The sequence below is a fragment of the Sinocyclocheilus anshuiensis genome, unplaced genomic scaffold (assembly GCF_001515605.1).
Source record: "Sinocyclocheilus anshuiensis isolate Anshui unplaced genomic scaffold, SAMN03320099.WGS_v1.1 scaffold737, whole genome shotgun sequence".
NCBI classification, from domain to species: domain Eukaryota; kingdom Metazoa; phylum Chordata; class Actinopteri; order Cypriniformes; family Cyprinidae; genus Sinocyclocheilus; species Sinocyclocheilus anshuiensis.
Window position 1 is genome coordinate 641140 of NW_015540908.1, and position 14896 is coordinate 656035.

The window sequence follows — 14896 nt, forward strand, 5'->3', positions numbered from 1 at the left end:
CCCACAGTATATATTATTTGTGTGTGCGTGTGTGGCGATAATACCGCATACCGCGCGCTATTGAGCCACTCAAAATTACCGCAAGGGAAATTCCCTCACCGCAACAGCCCTAGACATTACGTCCATGTTTTTATACAGTCTATGGTATATACACTACCGTTTAGAAATTTGGTTAATGTTTTACTGTTTTTGAAAGTCTCTTCTGCTCACTAAGCCTGCTTTTATTTTATCAAAAATACAGTAAAAACAGCAAAATTGTGAAATATTATTTTATTTTAAAATATAATTTTTTAAGTGAATGTGTTAAAATGTAATGTATTTCTGTGATCAAAGCTGTATTTTCAGCCTATATATATATATATATTTAAATAGAAGTCTATGCAACATTGTAAATGTTTTCAATGTCATGTTTCCTTCCTAAATAAATAATTAATTAATTTCTTTTTTTTATATTTTATCAAAAACATATATAGGTTTCCCTGATATTCATAAAAATATGTTACTAAAATATTTGTCATTTTATTATGTTGTAGGAGCATAAGATATTTGATAGGGCTGCCCTCGACTAAGGATTTTTCTTGTCGACTAGCAGTCGTTCATTTGAAGCATTAGTCGACTAATCGCACATTTATCAATAAACCATTTAAATCATCATAATGAGCCTTTAATTGCCTACAAAGCCTAATAAGCGCTCAAGTACATGCATAAAGCTGTGGCAGAAGTAATAATTATGAATGTGTGAGGGAAAAACAGTAAGGAGGCTGCATTAACATTTTAATAATGTATTGATAAACTAGTGCTTTCTTTGTTCTCGGTTTAAGAGATGAAGACGGCGACACCGACTCGTCATCTCCGCAGTAGTGATGCCCCTGTCTGCATGTTTCATACGGATTACATAATCTGAGAATATCTGTTTTCCATTTGAATTGGTTTATTTAAAAGTAGACATTTCACTCTCTATAGATATGTTTTTAATGTCTGTAAGGCAAGTATACACGGAGTTTCGCGCTCAAGTTCACAGAGACCGAGACGGCAGAAAGCGCTTCCTGTTTGCTTTCATTATTTTACAAAAGCGCAATGTTTTGTTGTTGTTGTGAGTGCACACAAATAAACGTAGTGTCTTTACAGATTCGAAAGATGTATTACTCTTATCTGTATGACCAGAAATGAGGGAGTATTGAGGGATTATATGAGTATATGAGGGAGTATCTAGGATAACATCAGATTGAGTGGCCATGTAAAGTTGCTAATACTTACATATTTCATAAGCCATGTTTGAGGCGAGCATTTGGATGTCCTGCGCAAGTACTGTATTACCACAAAGACCAGCCGTTAACGATCTGTCCATCTCGGACTGCGTGACTTCGCCTGTGGAAGTGTGGATATTTTATTTCTTCCTGCGACTAATACAATTTTGGTCGACCAAGCCTCTTCAGGGCTCGTAAAATCGCTAGCCCAACGTCCCGGGGCTATTGTGTTTTCCAGTCGGGCTACTAAAATGTTTCACCGCTCTGCCCGACGGGTTATCTTTAACAGTGATATAAAATTCCTTCCTTGATTTGCGTTGTTCACTATGCATGAAGATATTAGATATTATAAACATTAACATCATGATTTTATGTAAAGCCACTTTGAAACAATGTGAAAAGCGCTATACAAATGAATTTGATTTGACTTTAATCTCACCAGTCGTGTAGTTAATTGAAAGCTAGACAATCGTTGTGACCCATCCCTGCTGTCTATGATCAGTCAGAACCAAACATATTAAAACAGAGATGTTGTTAAAATATGACTCTCCCTCTCTTTCAGAGATGACTTCAATATTAAAGTATTGCAAGCTTTTGTTGATCTCCACGAATTCACGGATCTGAACTTGGTACAAGCACTTCGGTAAGTCAGCAGATTTTATATTTGCAACTTTTCTGGATGCTTCTTCATAAATATATATATATGGTTGTTGAATAGTATTCATACAGTTGTTGTGCAGTGCTTGTGTTCCTGATGTGTCCGTACGTTTATGTTTACTACAGGCAGTTTCTGTGGAGCTTCCGCTTGCCCGGCGAGGCTCAGAAGATTGACAGGATGATGGAGGCGTTTGCACAGAGATACTGTCACTGTAATCCTGGAGTCTTCCAGAGCACAGGTCGTACATGCATGCATAATTCCCATCGGTGTTACTTCACTGTTAGTCAGAAATGCACACTGCACAATATAGTCATAATTGAGTAGGTGTGTCTGGATTTGACTGCTTGTGTAATTCAGAGAACATTTCAGAACTTGTCGACCACAGACCTGTTGCTACTACAGTTCAGGAGTATTTTATTGATAGAGAGTTAGCCTAGAGTAGACGCACCTTGCCTCTCAGTCCTTAAACTCTGTGTTCTCCTCGCAGACACCTGTTACGTGCTGTCGTTTTCCATCATCATGTTGAACACCAGTCTGCACAACCCCAACGTGAGGGACAAGCCCACGGTGGAGCGCTTCATCAGCATGAACAGAGGCATCAACGACGGAGGAGATTTACCCGAGGAGCTGCTGAGAGTGAGTGTGCACCCGCATAAGAAAGTCAGCGTTGATGTCTCTTCTGAACTTTTCCCAAAAAATTTCCAATGTTAAAATAATGAAAACGAATGACTTCTGTAGTGCCCTATGATTTCTGTGATGTGGAAAACTTAGACGGAATCGTAGAGTCCAGTCATAAAAATAGAATTTACTGTAGAATGTCACTGAATTTGGCATATTTTGCATGAATAAATCAAAAGTAAGTCTATATGTTTAATCAAATCATGATATGGACTAGTGTCTGTGAATATTAAAGTGCAAAAAGTCTGCTATGACACTCTGTACTTCTCAAAGTAATAATAATAATAATAATACAAATTTTATTGTTAACTAAGAAGTAATTTTAACTGTAAACCATTGTTGGGTAAATTACTTTCAAAAAGTAATTAATTACTAATTACAACATCAATATTGTATTTAAATTACTTTTAATATAATTAAATATATAATTCTCAATAAGTAACTTAATTCTTTAAATCGTTGATTTTAGTTAAAATCCCTATAAACGTTAAAGCAGAGACAATAGAAATTAAACTCTTTATTCTTTCAAATCGAGTCAAGCGTGGAATAGTTTAGCATTTTAGTTTTAAAACAAATGTAATACTTAAACATTTGAACAAAAAATGTAACCTTCTTTGGTTAACAAATAGAATTACTCTGCAAAATATCTGAATAATAAAAACGCTCAAGAAAAGTTAAACATTACAGGTATCAAGCTGTAAGCATTACATTTTTCAAAGCAATGAGTACCATATTTCATGCACACTGACATACTGTACATGTATTGGCACTAATACTAATTTTGCCTACTCTTTACAAAAACCAACATTTTGTACTGTCATTCATGCACATATGCTTGTATTTTCATACAGTACATAAACAACATTCTGATATTGTGATATTTTGTAAACTAAATACTTATTGCTTAGCACATTATTAACATCGACATCTGATAGTGGATCAGTAAACACTGAACTAAATATGTATGTAGCATTCATCATGGTGCAGTGTAAACATTCCCATTACTTTTTATATCTATATCGTATTATAAATTATATTTTTATAATATGATAGCAAAAAAAAAAAAGCCTTGTTTCGTTCGATGTAGCCTAGTAAAAACGTCATAGGCTATAGTAGAATAAAAACCCCTATATAAATCTGAATGCATATCGTATTTCAACATATTGCACTCCCTTGCACACATTTCAGTTTGGCAAGATGTTTATGAAAAGCCCAACTAGTAAAATCCGTTTTACAGAAATGGCATCCTCCGCTGAATAAAGCCGTGTCAGATCGCGCTGTTCTTCTGAGGTAAATTCCAGCTTATTCCTAATAGCAGGTCTTCTTGCAAAAACGATGAAAAGTAGATGAATCTTATTATTATTATTATTATTATTTTAATCTATTTTTGTATCTAGGTGAGGAAGGTGTTTGCGAACAGGTGTGACTGCAGATAATGAGCTCAGAGACGGGAAAGACTGTTCCTTGCTTTAGATTTTATATGGATTACATAATCCGAGAATATTCGTTTTCGATTTGAATTGGTTCATTTAAAAGTAGACACCTCAAGCTTTCTATAGTCATATTTCTCATGGCTGTGTGTGTGTCAAGTATTCGCTGATTTTTGGTTCCTTTTTGTGACACGTTGCAGATAGAAGTTCATGGAGACAGGGACGGCAGAAAGCGCACACTGTTTGTTTTCTTTATTTTACAAAAGCACAATGTTTTGTTGTTATTGTCAGTGTAAACATATCAAAGTAGACCCTTTTTAGGTTCGATTGATTTTAGTCTTATCTGTATCGGAGTATATTAGGTTATTTTCTCTATCACAAAATCCTGCAAGTGAACACGCCGGCACGCAGAGGGTTAAAGGCACTGCATTCAATTTTGACGATAAATTTAGATTTCAAATTCAATATTGATTTTAGAACTGCTGAAATTATTTACAGTATGTAATGCAAGTACTTTAGAAGTAACTGTAATTAAATTACCTAAAAATAAACAGTAATCCCGTACTTTACTTTTTCAGTGGATAAGTAATTTAATTACAGTAACGCGTTACACCCAGCACTGCTGTAAACTGTTCAGCACTTTCTTTGCAAAAAATTATTTCAATTATTCATTTTCAAATATTAATTAAATAGGGTTTTTTATGCCTTCATTTGATTACCACCATTTTTGGTAATACATTTGTATTAAATCCAGAAAAATTAAAACATACAGCACAAATTTTCTAAAAAATTAAACTTTCCATAGGGTCCTGTTATTGTAAAAATGTTAGTACATTATTGCATTGTTAAAGTTTTATGAATTCAGTTTATTTCTTTGTTACAATTGTTGCAGTTTAATCAAACCTTTAAAACAGGACCAAAAAAAAGAGTTAAACTTAATAAATTGTTGTTCAGTTGTATAAGTTTCATGAGTTCAATGAATTTGACATGTTTTTTGATCACAAAAAATTACTAAAATATAATCCAGAAAAATTACAATGGGAAACAAATTGAAGAAAAATGAAATAAAATGTGGAATTAGAAAAAATTAAATAAAATGGAATTTGGGCATAAATACAGTTAAAATGGCCTTATTCAGGTCTCTGTGTTGCCCCAAATCACAGTCAGTGTGAAAGACTGTTTCAAGGTTTTTTTTGTTTTGTTTAGTTTTTTTAATAATAATAATATATATATTTTTTTTAGTAATCACTGTTATTGTTTTCTACAGAATCTGTATGACAGCATCAAGAATGAGCCCTTCAAGATCCCAGAGGATGATGGGAATGACCTGACGCACACTTTCTTCAACCCTGACAGAGAAGGCTGGCTCCTCAAACTGGGTGAGTCCTTCCTGATGTTCGCCAGGAGCGTTTCTGTTTAACCGAAGTTGTTGGCAGGGTCTCTATCATTGCTGTCGCATGATTTTCTGTTATTTCATTGCTGTGCTTTGCTCTGTTTTCCTAAATAAAAAAAAAACCCTAGCAAAACATCACTTCTAATGTGTTTGGCACTTTCAGAGATTTACATTCTTTCTGCATGGCGAGCTCTGTGATCTCTCAAGCACTAAAAGCTTTTGAATCTTCTTCCCTCTCCCCGTGTCTCTGTGTTTCTGTTTCCTGTGATCCGTCACGCGTTCCCTTTTTCCCATCTCTTCTGGCTCCTGCTCTGCTTGACCTGTGATTTCTCTGCTGATGCTGGTGCTGTCCACCCTTCAGGAGGTACGTACAGCCTGCTCTCCCTCACTAGAACATCTCATACATCTCATACTCACACTTACGCCGACTGATAATGTATTTATGTTGTGCCAGATAGTGCCAGACTCATGCAGAAATCAAAACAAATGAGAGCAACAACACTCACAGAAACTTATTAGTTATGCATACTGCGGTAGTAAAAATAAATTTGTAATATATGATTTAGGTACGCAACGTTGCACGATGAAAATGTTTCAAGACGATTGCAGTGTGATTAGTAGTTCAATAAACAAGAAGTTAAAATTAAGTGACTTACATTTTAGACACAATATTGACTGTTTTTGCTCAATTTCGCTGACGAAAATAATTCCAATCAAAGCCACAGCAGAACTGTTTTGTGTCTCTGAGCAACACAGTGGTGTTTCGTTACTGAATGAATCCACGTTTTTGAATGAATTGAGTGAGTCAATGATTCAGTGGCAAGTCAATTGCCTCGTTTCTGAATGAATTAGCCATTTGAACGAATCTGTTGAATGAAGGACTAAATGACTCACTCATTAAAACAGTCATTTGCCGCCACCTACTGGTTTGGTTTCATATTTAAAACTATCATTGCATTTTTCCCAACATTTCTTATTTGTATGTTTAAAAAATATTTAAAACATTAATCTTATAAAATTCCTAATGCATTCGAAATTTTGTGGTGTAAATGCATTCATGGCACCTCAGCTTCATCAAACAGTCTGTGTAAATACATCTAATGCCACTTCAGATGCAGCTTCTGGAAAGGGTTTGTTGATACTGATTTAATTTGAATGGTAACGGCTCTACAGTTTCTTATTATTCTAACTGAATTAATTGAAACACTGTAAGAATTTGATGTGAAAGATGACACATTTAATAAGGTTAGTGGAAAAATTACAATTTAAGAAACATAGTGAGAAATGACATCTATATTGTTATATACAGCAACTCATTTTGAGTTAATTTGAGTTAATAAAAATTTGCATTAAAAAAAGTATAGATTTATGTTTGTACATGCTGTCAATTATAGTTTTTAGAAAGAAAAACGGAAATCTGTAAAAATCGGTATCGGCAGGTCATACAAAAAAAATCGGAAATCGGAATCGGCCAAGAAAATTGCAATCGGTGCATCTCTAATTAGTGATGTTTGGAAAGCATCATTATTATAGCATTTATGCTCCAGACATAAGTACTAAGTAGTATTCAAGGCTTTGTTACATCGTAACAGTTTGGAAATTGCACAAGTTTCACAATCTCTGTGAACACATGAACCAGTGTCCATGCAGTTTGTGGACCTTTTAATGACACATTTGTTTAATAAAAAGGACAATTTTGTTATTGTTATTTTCATATTGGCCTGATTGATGAAGCTCTCCATAAAACAACATTATAAGTGCCACAAATGAATAAGATAAAACATATTAAACAGACACTTCACTCGTTAACTGCATTTAGTGCATTACGTTTTCAATAATATATCATCTGCAATTGGTTTATAAAAGATGTTTTAATGCACGAGTTTTGGTTACATTTACACTGTTCTGACAAATAAAAGCATGTGCTTTAAAATGGTGAATCATTTTGCAAAGCAATTGATTCAGTCGAGCCGAAGTTTTAAAAAAGACTTCCCATCACTGGTGATGAGATGCACCATTTTCAGAAGAAATTTAGTTTGGTTCTTTAAGGCAGGATACTCTACTAATAATGTAGCGTGTGTAGACGTGTCTTCCTGTATCTGTGTAGTTTAGCAGGCTGACACAGAGGAAATGATTAATTTCTTGTGTGTTTTACACCTCTAATCCGTGTAATCTTCTTTCTCAGGAGGTCGTGTGAAGACATGGAAGAGACGGTGGTTCATTCTGACTGACAACTGCCTCTATTACTTTGAGTACACAACAGTAAGTCAAGAACTCAAAAACTGCCTAAAAGGACTGATTGACCCATAATGGCTTGTGCTGACTGTGTGTGTGTGTCTGTGTGTCTCTGTGTGTGTGTGTGTGTGTGTGTGTGTGCGCGCGTGCGCGCGCGCGTGTGTGTGTGTGTGTGTGTGTGTGTGTGTGTGTGTGTGTGTAGGATAAGGAGCCCAGAGGCATTATACCATTGGAGAACCTGAGCATTCGAGAGGTCGAAGATCCCAGAAAGCCAGTAAGTCTGTTGACATTCTCATTACACAGTCAAATACAGCTAATTAAATAAAACATTTCCATGACACTTTTCATAGATCAACTGCAGGTTTCTTTATTGACCATTAGGGCTGGGCCGTATTTCAGAGACAGATTGTGGGCTCTGCTTGCTGATGGTGATGTGTTTTCTGTGCAGAACTGTTTTGAGCTCTACATCCCTAATAACCGCGGGCAGCTGATTAAAGCGTGTAAGACGGAGGCCGACGGTCGAGTGGTGGAGGGAAACCACATGGTGTACCGGATCTCAGCTCCCACTTCGGAGGAGAAGGACGAATGGATCCACACCATCAAGTGAGTAAACCATCAGCACTGAAGGGATTCGTGAAGATCTCAGAGGACACTAGGGCTGTCAAAAAGATTTTTGAATTTCGAATATTCAAAAACGTTGCATTCGAATTTTAGGTGTGCGTCAGGCAGCATTATCAGTGGTGCACAAGATGCGATGACGATGTAAGTGTCGTTGCATTATAATGTTAGCCTGTCCAGTTGAAGCCACTAGATGCACCGCAGCTGCGTTAATTACAAATATTGCGGGAAAAGAGAACAATCAATGCGGAGAAGATGTTGTTTACGTCAAAACTGAAACCAAGTCGTTCACAGAACGCATATTTTGCGCACTTTCTAGAGGGACATCTATCACCTTTGCACTAGCATCTCGCACAAAAGAGCCGCATGTTTAGAAAGCCATGTAAAATTAATGCAAGTTCAACTTTGAAAAAACATATCTCGAGACTTTATGGCGGGTTTTTCCCCATCCCACTGCATCTCATGTTTTTAAATGAAAAATGTACTCTGTGTGATTGGCTTTCGGTCCTTTGTATTAAACTATGCATACATACATGATGCTGTTTTGTTTATAGTTGTTTAAGCAACTTAATTATAATTGGTTTATAAACATTATTTTAAACATTATGCACTTTTTTTTTTTCACAGATAGTCATGTTATCGTATGCTTTGAAGAAATGTGCATTAGTAATATTTTGCTTGATGCGCCCTCTTGTGGCCTCAGGAGAGAAGCCAAAAGCTTTTCTTCACCCTAACTGAAATTATGCATTTTAAATTCGAATATAATTCGAATTTTGATAATATTTAAGTACAAAATTCGAATGTAGTTTTTCAGCCATTTTGACAGCCCTAGAGGACACGGCATGTGAAAGAGTTAAGGACTATTAACAACAAGGGGCGCTAATGGAAACATTTGCACCAGTTATTTAACCTGACTTCAGTCCAAACTTTTATCAGCCTCTGACAAATGTTTGCATAACTGAAGTATATTTGCATTTCCTGATAGGAATAGCATTATATATGCTAGTGTACTTCTTAGGGTAGAAAAATGAGTTTAGCAGATATACACTTTTGAAATGTAGATTTTGACCTCACAAGCCTTCCAATATGTCCCTCACCAGCAGAATATTAAAAGTTTGAAATTTGGTGCAGATGCTGATATTTTATTGGACAAAAAGTAAGATGAAATTCTGATGCTATAACAGCATAGCAGATACTTACATAAAATGATTTAAATAGCAGTTGTCACACTATATCTCCAATAATGTCCTAATAAGATGATATTTAAATGAACATATCATGCAATGCAAGACAATGATGATTGAGAGATGAACAAACAAACGTTCCTCATCCTGATGATCAGATTTGAGACACACTAATTTTTCTAAAAATGATTGATGGAGAATCAAGTAAAGCTGAGCTGCTTTAGTCCAGTGAGTGCTCATCTGGAAATATTACTAAAGTTATACTTGATAAAAATCAGTCAAGATTTCACAGCGAAAATGCACGTGAAGCACCAGCTGAAGCAATTGCACCAATTACTCTAAAAGAGCTTTTACTTGATAAAAAAAAAAACTCTAAACAAGACATGGAGTAGATTGTGTGCGACAGCAAAGTTTTGATCATGCAGATCATTTAGAGGAATTAGAAGTGTGCATATGAATTATGATACAGTAGACACAACAGGTTTAAGTATGGCACATGAGATGATCTTGTGTTTTCTTTCAGATCCGCTGTGAGTGTGGACCCCTTCTACGAGATGCTTGCAGCCAGGAAGAAACGCATTTCCCTAAAGAAGAAAGAAGAGCAGCCCTGAAAGTCCTCCATTGCTCCTCAATCCATCCATCCATACGCTCCCTCCGTTCTCTGGGAAACCAATGATCCTTCATTGTGGTAGATCTCGTCCTCTCGTCAGATCAATCTGTTATTCCAGTTTTATGGAGAGACGGATGTCGTTGGGAAACCAGAACGTCATCATCTTCGGTTTGGATTTCAGTGGTCTGGTCTGCATCGTTTATTTCCACACTTCTCCTACACTTGCACACTACACAGTGTTATTCACTATCGCACTAGTCTGTACAGATGCTCACTGTATTATGCTGACATTCCATAGGACTTCACTGACAAACGTAACATTCATAAACCTGCATAAATCTCCATCCTCATCTCACACTCCCTCCGCTCTCACAGTTCCTGCTATTGACAGCATTTTACTATGAAGTTCTTACACGAACAGAGTAGACGACCAAACAGCCTGATGCATTCGTCATCATCACCATCATCATCATCTTCATCAGGGACGGATCTAACCGAACCTTTAGCAGAGACGAGTGGGACGTTTCGTTAGTTCGGTCACTGTTGGTTTACTGAGTCTATTCTGCTGCCTGTCTTAACGTTATTTTATCTGACACTATTTATCTCGGACTCGTTTGAGTTTATTTACATGTTATAAATGAAGATGAAGGTCATTGCTATTCACGCCACATTTCGAGCGTTACTGAGTTACTGAGCGCGTCACTTCAGTTTACCTATTAGTTACATATCACTTCAGCACATCTATGAAACAGGATATGCGTTTTACACTGATGTTGGTATCGGCCGCATGATAATCCCACCGGTGATGTCATTTCCTGTGCACAACTGCGTTGAACTTCACATCTGTAGAAACGCACTTCATTATTTGTGAATCCTTGAATAAGCTCCTTCACCTTAAGAAAAGAGCCTTAAATGTCCCACAGCCCTGTTTCTGAATGTTCTTACACTAGTGTTTCAACTAAACTTACTAGGTTTAAACTCAACCACAGGGGCTGCAAAACTGTTCTTGGGGGGAATCTCACGAAAACATGTCCAGATTATAACAGATTTTGTGTAATATAAAAAATGTATTTATTTATTATTATTATTATTATTATTTGGCATTATTTCCATAACTAAGCACATTTCCTCCTAGGTGCATACAGGCGTTTGGTGGAATGAAATCTAATTTCTTATTTCTCTGAAATTTGGAACGAAATTTGACTCATGATCTTGACAGATTTGGTGAGATTCGCTCTCTTACTCTTTCCTACTACAAGCAAAAAAATATTTAATTAAAGGACTGATTATGGTAATTTGCTGAAAATGTACTCGCCCACAGTCCATTCAAGATGTTTCTTCATCAGATTTGGAGAAATGTAGCATTGCATCAGTGTCTTAGCAATGGATGCTCTGCAGTGAATGGGTGCCGTCAGAATGAGAGTCCAAACAGCTGATAAAAACATCACAGTAATTCAGAAATGCCTTAAAGATGGATTTGTTTAACTTCAAACTGTTGAAAATATGAGTCCATAATGCATGATAACGCTTCCTCCAATCAGTCATCTGATCTGAATCAGGAGAGAAATCTGCACAGATCAAGCCCCGTTTAAAAGCCAAAACAGCTCTAAACAAATATGTGGCAGGATTTTGATGTGGACTTTTTCACTGCAGGAAGCGTTATTATGGATTATGGACTCGTATTGTAGTTAAAAATATCTTAATGCTGGATTTGTTTCAGCTTTTGTCTTCTCCAGATGTTAACTGATGGACTGGAGTGCTGTGGATTATTGTGATGTTTTTATCAGCTGTTTGGACTCTCGTTCTGACGGCACCCATTCACTGCAGAGCAAGTGATGCAATGCTGCATATCTCCGAATCTGTTCCCATCAAGCCCGAGAGTAAGTGCATTTTCAGCAAATTTTCATTTTTGGGTGAGCTATTCCAATTTGAAGTCCTATCTTTCAGAACGTGTGTTTGCTATGGCAGAGAAAGACGCGTCTGCTGCTTTATCCCCATGAAAAATATGTTTTTCTCTTATCCCCGATCCTAAGATGTGTGCGATGACCTGTATTGTCACTCCTCTTACTCAGTGCTGTTCAGTTTGAAGGAGTCCATGGCAGCTTTTTCCAATGTACATGATATTTTGCCTTTTCTGTCTGTAAATACATGTTGTTAGGTTTGTTTACAATACAAATTTATAGCATTTTTTATTTATTGTTTTTCAGTTCTTTCTATGTGAGAACTAAGGTTGGGGGTTGCATGTTGTACTGAACTGTAAAGGTGAATCTGACGCCAGTGTTTCGGGCGAATATTAGCGTTCTGTATTTCTAAACTCACTGCTGGTCAAAGAATTGGCATTGCTGTTAAAATAGGCTACAGATCACAATCGGAAATGAAATAATCCATAAAGATCTTTAAAACGACTGATCATACAGAACACTAATAGCGTAAATGTGCATCTAACATAATAACCGCTCTATTTAAATATACTAATTATGAAACGGTTCATACTGAGAGTTGTTTAGCAGTGCATTTTGCTTGACTTTTGTGATTTTTCCCGATTAATATAAAGCTTGGCTGTAGTAATTGAGACATAGTTTGGAGTTAGAATCCATGTTTATATGGCACTTTACTAGAGTTCAGCACAGTTTCGACTAAACCACTGCTTGTTTCACTCTCTACGAGTAACTAGTACTGCAGTTCTTAACCGGTTTAAGCTTTGCTGCACATGTATAGGATGCCAGTATAAAGCATCCGAACCGAATCGTTTGAAGTGAATCTGCTTCACGTTGTATTGTGTGCAAAGCCACAGGCCGTCTGTATGTGACTGAGAGACTCCAAGTGTTAAATAGCATACATTCCTTGATATATAAGCTATGCGTTTAAACTCATATTCTGGGCATGACGTGGTCTCATGAAGACACTAGAATGACTTGAATATGTTTTGGAGACTCTGGAGAAATCTGGGCATTCTTGATGAGAAGTGCAAAGGTGCCAAAGCCTTTCAGCTAGTCTGTGAATACAGTAGGACAAGTGAAAGCATTTCCTCTTCCTCCTCTTTGTTTTCTCTCCCGGCTTCTGATTGGCCGCAGAATGGTACAGATTGTTGGAAAATTCATGTAGCAAAAGGAAAACTCAGTTATGGTACACTGGTGCCAATCAACTCTAATAAACAAAATGGATAAAAACATTCACGTTGTGTGTACTTTATTGATTGCTGCTTCCCAAACATGGGGTACTTAGAAATATTTGTTTTATTAAACATACAAAATAGAAACTATGAGTATTCAACCTCCTATTTCATAAGAAAGCATGGTTTCACTTTATTTTGATGGTCCCTTTAACACATTCTGTTGTTTGTAAGTAATGCTGCACCTCTTACTAGAGTATTAGTAGAGTATTAGTGGACTGGTAGGGTTAAGGTTAGAATAAGTTGACATGTACTCGCATTAGAAAGTCTGTTGGGAGACTATCACAATAAAGAGTTAGCAGATATTAAGCAAACAGTCTATTAATATTCTAATCGGAGTTAGTTGACATGTAAGTGCAACGTTATTAATAACAGAATGTTCAAAAGGGAGCATCAGAATAAAGTGGTACCGAAACTTTTTTATGAAGTTGCAATTTTGTACTCATTTGTACAGTGTATAGGAAAACGCAATTTTTTTCAATGATATATTAATATTTTGAATTAATGTTTATTTAATTTTCACTTCATTTTCAGTGAAAGTTTTCAATTTTCTTTTTTTTTTTGTCTCTTTTTTTAATGTTTACATAGTTCTTATTAATTTTATTTATATTATTTGCTTTTGTTTGTTTGTTTATTTAAGGTTTAGTTGTAGTACTAAGGTTTCCTTGGCAAGAATATTATTTGTTATTTATTATTTGTCTTGTTAAACCTACAAAATAGAAACTATGAATATATATCTCATTAAAAAACACTTTTATGACGTTGCAATTCTGTACTAATTTGTACAGTGTATAGGAAAACGTGATTTTTTTTTCAATATATTATATTTTTGTTAACATTTTGAATTAGATTTTTGTTTTTTTTTCGTTTTCACTTCAGTTGAAGTTTTAAATTGTTTGTCTTTTTTAAGTTTTTTTTTTGTTTGTTATTTTTTTGTCTTTTTTAATGTTTACATAGTTCTTATTCATTTTCTTTATATTATTTGCTTTTGTTTGTTTGTTTATTTAAGGTTTAGTTGTAGTACTAAGGTTTCCTTGGCAAGAATATTATTTGTTATTTATTATTTGTCTTGTTAAACCTACAAAATAGAAACTATGAATATATATCTCATTAAAAAACACTTTTATGACGTTGCAATTCTGTACTAATTTGTATAGTGTATAGGAAAACGTGATTTTTTTTTTCAATATATTATATTTTTGTTAACATTTTGAATTAGATTTTTGTTTTTTTTTTCGTTTTCACTTCAGTTGAAGTTTTAAATTGTTTGTCTTTTTTAAGTTTTTTTTTGTTTGTTATTTTTTGTCTTTTTTAATGTTTACATAGTTCTTATTCATTTTCTTTATATTATTTGCTTGTGTTTGTTTGTTTATTTAAAGTTTAGTTGTAGTGCTTTAAGTTAAACTAGACCAAGATGTGAAATGTTTCCTTGGCAAGAATATTATTTATTTATCATGTGTCTTGTTAAACCTACAAAATAGAAACTATGAATATTCAACCTTTATCTCATGAGAAACCACTTTTATGACATTGCAATTCTGTACTAATTTGTACAGAATTTTTTTTATTTATTTATTTTTTTACTTTTATTTGTTTAAGGTTTAGTTTTAGTACTTCAAGTTAAACTATACCAATATGTGAAACATTTCCTTGTTTTTTTTTTTTTTTTTT

At 35.2% G+C, this 14896-nt stretch overlaps 1 protein-coding gene across 1 annotated transcript in view; it reads left to right on the forward strand.

Annotated features, from left to right (window-relative positions):
• LOC107689174 (cytohesin-2-like) overlaps positions 1-11365 on the forward strand; it is a 20219-nt gene extending 8854 nt beyond the window's left edge. Inside the window, exons 4-12 of the mRNA XM_016487096.1 lie at positions 1690-1691; positions 1810-1890; positions 2031-2143; positions 2393-2541; positions 5281-5392; positions 7592-7668; positions 7844-7915; positions 8090-8244; positions 9967-11365. Coding sequence (XP_016342582.1) covers positions 1690-1691; positions 1810-1890; positions 2031-2143; positions 2393-2541; positions 5281-5392; positions 7592-7668; positions 7844-7915; positions 8090-8244; positions 9967-10054 — 849 coding nt within the window. The 3' untranslated portion in view covers positions 10055-11365. The remainder of the gene's footprint in view (positions 1-1689; positions 1692-1809; positions 1891-2030; positions 2144-2392; positions 2542-5280; positions 5393-7591; positions 7669-7843; positions 7916-8089; positions 8245-9966) is intronic.
• The last annotated feature ends 3531 nt before the right edge of the window (positions 11366-14896 follow it).